We start from the raw sequence: 6,568 nt of genomic DNA on the forward strand, positions 1-6,568 counted from the left end.
AGTTGAAGCTTGTATGCCATCTTGAGCCGAAGAGAAAGGCAGGACCTGGGGTCAGGGAAGGGGTGATGTCGTTTGGGGCTCCAAAGGGGAAGAAGGCAATTCACACAGAGATGGAAAAGCAAATGTTGAGGAAATATATGTTTGCTAGGCCATCTTTAATGGACACAGAGGGCTTGGATCAAGCAGGCCTTGCTCGGTTCCTCCCTGCCTGTCACACACTAGGTCATTTTAAACTTCAGTTGTCCGTGATGATAGCTCCCTTGCTGGAGCAGATCCTCTCTCTCAGTTCTTTTAGGCAGTTAGTGGGGGGTCAGAGGTTTTCTCTGAGTCTTTTGTTTCTTGAAAATAACCAGCTTAAAATAATATCCCAGAAAAAGGCAAATTTTGGGGTGGCAAACTCGCTACCCCACAATTTCCTAGGGCTGTCATCATAAAAGTAACCACACCGAGTGGCTTAAAACAGCAACAGTGATTCTCTCACGGTTCTCGAGGCTGGAAGTCCAAAATCGAGGTTTTGGCAGAACCGCTCTGCCTGAAGGTTCTAGGGAAGGGCCCTCGCTTGTTGTCTCCTAGCTTCTGGCCGTTGCCTGGAATTCACGGTGTTTCTTGGCTTGTGGCCGCATCGGTCCGGTCTCTGCCCGCGTCTTTACATGGCGTTCTCCCTCTGCGCGCGTGTCCAAACAACCCTCTTAGAAGGACCCCAGTCACGGGAATCAGGCCCACCCGAACTCAGTACGACCTCATTTTAATTTGATTGTATCCGCAAAGACCCTATTTGCAGATAAGGTCGCCATCAAAGGTTGGGCCCAAGGGGGCCCTTTTCAACCCAGGACAGTGACTAAAAGGAGAGGAAATAAGCACCAAGATCCCCGCTGACACTTTAGTGCTGTGAACTTGGGTGGGATTCAGTCATACCAGCTCCAGCGACATGCAGATGAGCGGTGACAAGTCCATCTGGAGCTGGGCCTGGCTGGGTGGATGTGATGGAAGGTCAAGGGGGCAAGAGAATGTGCAGCTTACACGTCTGCCCTGGTGTCCAGGCTAGTGTGTGTGTTTGGGGGTGGGGGGTGCTAGAAGATTAAGGGCTGGAGGGGACCCCAGCGAGGTGAAAGAAGGGGCTCTGCAGGAACAAGGGACAGGGATTCTGAGGGAGGACGTCATCTCAGAGTGGCTACTGTTGAGTGTAGAAGCAAAGAAACCAAGCGAGGGTGAGGCAGGGGTGGGGGTGCAGAGTTGTCATAAGGGTGACACTGATGTCATTGACGGAGGATCCAACAGACGTGACCAGAACACGGAGTTTCTCAACGGCAGAGGATCCAGAAACCGCTGACCTGGGTCCACTGCACAAAGCGGGAGCCACACAGGGTGCTCTAACCCGAGGTGCTGCATCCAAGGCTCCCTAAATCAGGCTCACAGCTTTAGGTGTGGTCCAGGCTGGCAGCATCGGACTCATGGGGAGCCTGTGAGAAATGCAGATTCTCAGGCTCCACCCTGGGCCCCACCGAATGAGAATCCGGTTTTTAGCAAGACCCACAAGGGAGTCGTGTGCTCCTCAAGTGTGGGAAATGGTGCCATAGATTCCTCTGAGGGCAGCACCTGTGCGAAATGGCAAGTCCGCCTGACCTGAGACGCTCTCCTCCCGGCTGCCGAGTCCTTGCTGCCTCCAGACCTGTCCGGAGAGCCCCGCCTCCTCGCCAGGGCCAATAGCTGAGCCGAAACAGTTGCCACACCAGAGCCTGGGAGACTGGCAGGCAGGGTTCCCAGAGATGCCACCCCTAACGACTAAGCTGCCCAGATTTTGAGCAGCGCCTGGGGCAGGCAGCGGGGGAGAATGTGAGGCCCTGGAGGAAGGAGGCGTTATGTCCCGGAGGTAAGCGGATGACAGCAGGAGGGCAGGAGGAGAAGGCGACCTGGCTATGCCAGCGGGGTGGTGCTCGGACGGAGACGAGTCCATTCTCCAGACGCTCCTCTGAGTTGCTATGGGCTTCTTAGCGACCAGAGCAATTTTATGGTCACAAGCATTTGTGTTTCAGGCTTGTTTGTCCCTTCTACAAACCTTTGTATGTGTGCCAGAGGACGACAATCAGACCGAATTAGGTCTAAATGGCCAGGTTAGAACGGGTTTCAGCCAGCATGAGTCTTACTGGTAAAAGCTTGTTTTCAAACGAATACTCCTCAAGTTATTAGGTTCCTCGGGTAGGTGGCTGGCATGCTATTGCATAATGTGGCAGGAAGGGGAAGATGATGACATGGCTCCCACCCTCAAAGACCCTTGTAGTCTGTTTGGGAGAAAAGAGTTCGCCCTTTGTAAGCCACTGGGGCATAAGACCCAACACCCTGTCATTCAAACCAGGGAAATGGTACAATCGCCTGGGCCACAGCTACACATCGTGGCTCGGTGTGAAGGACGCTGGACCACTCGCGAACTACATGACCTTAGGCACGTCCCAAGCCTTAGTTTCATCATCTGCCATCTCCCAGAGCAACTGAGGGATGTTAAACGAGGTGAAGCACATGGTGGGCCCTCAGAAAACATAGGCTGACAAATCTGGCAGGGGAACAAGGAAAGGCCCTTTATTGGATTCCTAGGGCTGCTGTGACAAGGACCACACGCTGGGAGGCGCAAACGCCTGAAACTTACTCTCTGCCAGTTCTGGAGGCTGGGAGTCTGAGATCAAGGCAGAGCTGGTTCCTTCTGCGGACTCAGAAGAAGACTGTGCTGCAGGCCTCTCTCCCTGGCTTGTGGATGTTTGTCTTTATGTCCACGGGACATTCTCCCCGTGCTGTCTGTGTCCAAGTTTCCATTTTTACAAGGAAACCAGTCATACTAGATAAGCACCCACCCTAATGACCTCATTTTGAGTATCTCTGTAAAGATCCTATCTCTAAATAAGGTCACATTTGGGGGCCTTAAGGGTTAGGACTCCAACATGTGAATCTTGAGGGGGTTCCAGTTCAGCCCATACAGGCCCCCATAGACTTCATGAAGGGAGTGGGTCACAGGCTCATTAAAGGGTTTTAGAAACTTGGGGTTCACGAAGAAGGAATTCTTTCCTAAGGAATGGCAGTAATAGAACAATTACAGGAAAGGGCAGGGGTTTCCAGTGACCTGCTCCTAATGAGTAACACGTGTCTATTGTCCCCTCCAGGCCTTGGCGACATGGCGGTCTCTAATACCATAGGGAGCAACGTGTTCGACATCCTGGTGGGACTGGGCATACCGTGGGGCCTGCAGACCATGGTCATTAATCACGGGTCCACGGTGAGTTCCTCTCACCTCCTTAGTAAGCGTGACGGATCCCGGGAGTGGGCCTTTTATGGCCATGACAGTGGCATTGGCCCTGCTCCACCGAGGGCTGCAGAGGACACGCTGCCCGCTTTTCCTTGGCTCCCTGGCACCCACACTCTACAACGCGTTCCAGAGTAGCCTGAGGGGTGCCTGTAGGGGGAAGCCCAGGCGTGCCCAGCACTCACGGGCGCTTGCATCCCACAGCTCAGCTCACTGGCGTGCCCGTCCCCTCCTGGTCCTTTTCTTCAGATAAGCAGAGTCCAGGGACGTGGCCCTCCTCGGCCACACGCTCACCGTGACCACACCGTTTGTTTTCCAAACGGGCAGGAATGACCAGGGCACCTTGGGCTCTCGGAATGAGTGGGCTCCAAACGGCCCAGAAGTTCAGGGCACGTGTGCTTGTTTTTCCAGGTGAAGATCAACAGCCGAGGGCTGGTCTATTCTGTGGTGTTGCTGCTGGGCTCCGTGGCACTCACTGTGAGTTTTTCCAGTTCCGAAATGGAAGCCTCGCGCACGCTTCATTTCATCTTGGATTCTGCTTGGTCCCTTGTGTGTCTCTGAAAGCCCCTCTCGCTTCCCCCTGGCAGGGAGGGATAAAGCTGAGGAAGCAGAAAAATTCAGATACCCCCAGACTCGATCTGCGCCGAATGAGGACATGAGGGCGAGGCCTCAGGACTGGCACATAGTAGTGCTGAGGCCCCCTTGCGCCCCGCGCCCAGGACTGTGCTCAGCTCTTTACCTCTGCTTATTTATTCAGTCCTTACAACCACCTTATCTTCCCATCTTGCAGAAGAAACCAAGGCTCAGGGGTTAAGGAATTCATCCGAGGTCACGGGGGTAGGCAATAGCAAAGCTGGGATCTGAACTCAGATTAGTCCATCTCCATAGGACCCATGACATTGCTCTGATGAGCTAACTATGATCCAGCTCCTGGGGCACCTGCTCGACTCGGGGATGTGAAAGAAGGTAGTGAAGGGAAGTGTGGGAGAGTCTGGAAAGAATGTAGAAAGAGGATGTGCTCCAACCTGTCTACACAGAGAGAGAGACAGAGAGACAGAGGGAGAGACAGAGACAGAGACAGAGACAGACAGAGAGAGAGAGACAGAGGGAGAGACAGAGACAGAGACAGAGAGAGAGAGAGACAGAGAGAGAGAGAGACAGAGGGAGAGACAGAGACAGAGACAGAGGGAGAGAGAGACAGAGAGACAGAGACAGAGAGACAGAGACAGAGGGATAGAGACAGAGACAGAGAGAGACAGAGGGAGAGACGTGGTCCAAGCTGATGTTTGTCAGATTTGGGGCCAACAGGAGCCTTGGCAGTATTTTTGAAGAGTGCAGAGAATAAAAAGTTCTGAAGCAAAGGGAGGACACAGCAGAAGACCCTCGCTGTCCCTGGAGAAGGCCTGGGCAGGGAGGACCTCGGTGCCTAGACAGAGATGGGAAGGGTCAGCTCGCTGAGGGCAGCTGCTGTGTGTCCCTGCAGTCCACGGGGCTGGCCCAGGGCCTCCATCTTCCATCGGACAAATCGAAAGCCCGCAGGGCTCTCACTCCGGTCAAACCAGAGACATGCCCGGCAGCAGCCGTCTGCTCTGCTCCACATTTTGGAGAAAGTTCTGGGGCCCATTGTTTGTGTGTAGTTTTCCAGTAAAAATGTCTCTTGGACTTCTCTGTACCTGAGCCCAGTCCTTGGCTTTCTCTCCTTCCAGGTCCTCGGCATCCATCTAAACAAGTGGAGACTGGACCGGAAGCTGGGCATCTACGTATTGGTTCTCTATGCCATCTTCTTGTGCTTCTCGATAATGATAGAGTTTAACGTCTTCACCTTTGTCAACTTGCCAATGTGTCGAGAAGATGACTAGAGCTGAGCCACAGCCCCGCTGGGAGCTGTTCCGGACACCGGCGCTGGCACCCTCCGTTCTCTCCCCTCCCCCACCACAGGTCTCTCCTGCGCCCACAGCCACAGTCTGTCCTTTTGTACACTGGAAGGAAGAGCCATCATGGTCGATGGTCACGGGCCAGGCTGCTGGGCGTCCTCCACTTCCTCCTGGTCTCCTGCCCAATGAAAGGCAAGATTCAGGGGCTGCTGTTGGAGCAGCTTTGCAGACCTCTGAGCTGCCCGCCACAGGATGTGTGTGTCACGTTTCCTGGACACCTTAGTCAGAAGGACATCTGTGTGAAGTTTGTCTTTCTGTTTTGCAGCATCCTCAGAAATGAGGTGGTCAGTGAATGTGAGTCCTCCCGGGGCGAGTGCAAAATAGGAACATTGTCCTTGAATGTCCCCTCTGGCCCAGAGGGTGTGAGTTCCTTAGGCAGCGTGTGCTGCTGAGAGCCTCTGACTTCTGCTGGAACTGCTCACGGTTTGGAGGGGCCAAGGCCTCGACCTGCTGGGGGTTCGAGGCCATGACGGCAGACAGTCCACCCCTCTTTTCTGGAAAAAATTGGAAGAATGGAAACAGTTTTTCACAGCAGAAGAAAGAAAAAAAAAACAATATTCTTATCACTTTTATTGATGCATTCAGAGAATGAGCAATGAAATGTTAAAAATAAAATATCCTAAAAGATCATCATACTTGAAAAATATCATTCTATACATAAGGACCGTGATGGGGACCAAAAAAAGTAACACGGAAAACGAATCCTGTGTGTATCATGTTGCGTGGACACCAAGACGTTTGGTTTGGAATTTAGGGAAGAGCGAAAGACTAACATCCAAATGAGTGCTAACTCAGAGACGCAGTGGAGAGTGTAGTTTACAGCCTTACATCCCAGACCTTCCATGCGATGCGACTGTCACTTTGGGTTTGTCATTTCTTTATGAATGCTCTGCTCTCAAAACCCTCCTGCTGAAAGACCCAATTGTTTGTACGCCCAACAAATTTCAAAGCCTGCTGAACTGGAATGGCTAACGGTTAATGACAAGAAGACAGGTTTCCTGGAAAACAAACACATTTCTCCCTGGTTAGCTGGAGGCAAGTACAAAAACCATAACTTGGAGTTTCTAGAGCTAAGTTTCTTGAACCTTATAGTTTGCTACACATGAAAGGCCAAGGATGGGAGGCTGATTAAAAAATAGAAAAATATTAAACAAGTTTTGACTGCTTCCTAGCTCTCAGATAGATATTAAAAAAGATTTATGAACACAAACCATTCGTGGTTTCTCAAAAGAAAGCACAATTAATTTTGTATAGAGGTTTTTTTTTATTTTTGTAATGTTTCTATTGCAAAAGTCTATCAGATCTGATGCACTTTTAATATTGAGATATTTTGCACGGAAGGCTG

General features: G+C 51.8%; 1 protein-coding gene across 1 annotated transcript in view; it reads left to right on the top strand.

Moving 5' to 3' along the window:
* Nucleotides 1–5,311, top strand: part of SLC24A4 (solute carrier family 24 member 4) — a 144,551-nt gene extending 139,240 nt beyond the window's left edge. The window contains exons 15-17 of the mRNA XM_011373183.2: nucleotides 3,150–3,262; nucleotides 3,701–3,766; nucleotides 4,996–5,311. Of these exons, the coding sequence (XP_011371485.1) occupies nucleotides 3,150–3,262; nucleotides 3,701–3,766; nucleotides 4,996–5,148 (332 nt within the window). The 3' untranslated portion in view covers nucleotides 5,149–5,311. The remainder of the gene's footprint in view (nucleotides 1–3,149; nucleotides 3,263–3,700; nucleotides 3,767–4,995) is intronic.
* Nucleotides 5,312–6,568: the final 1,257 nt, after the last annotated feature.

This window comes from Pteropus vampyrus, unplaced genomic scaffold, assembly GCF_000151845.1.
Source record: "Pteropus vampyrus isolate Shadow unplaced genomic scaffold, Pvam_2.0 Scaffold219, whole genome shotgun sequence".
NCBI classification, from domain to species: Eukaryota; Metazoa; Chordata; class Mammalia; order Chiroptera; family Pteropodidae; genus Pteropus; species Pteropus vampyrus.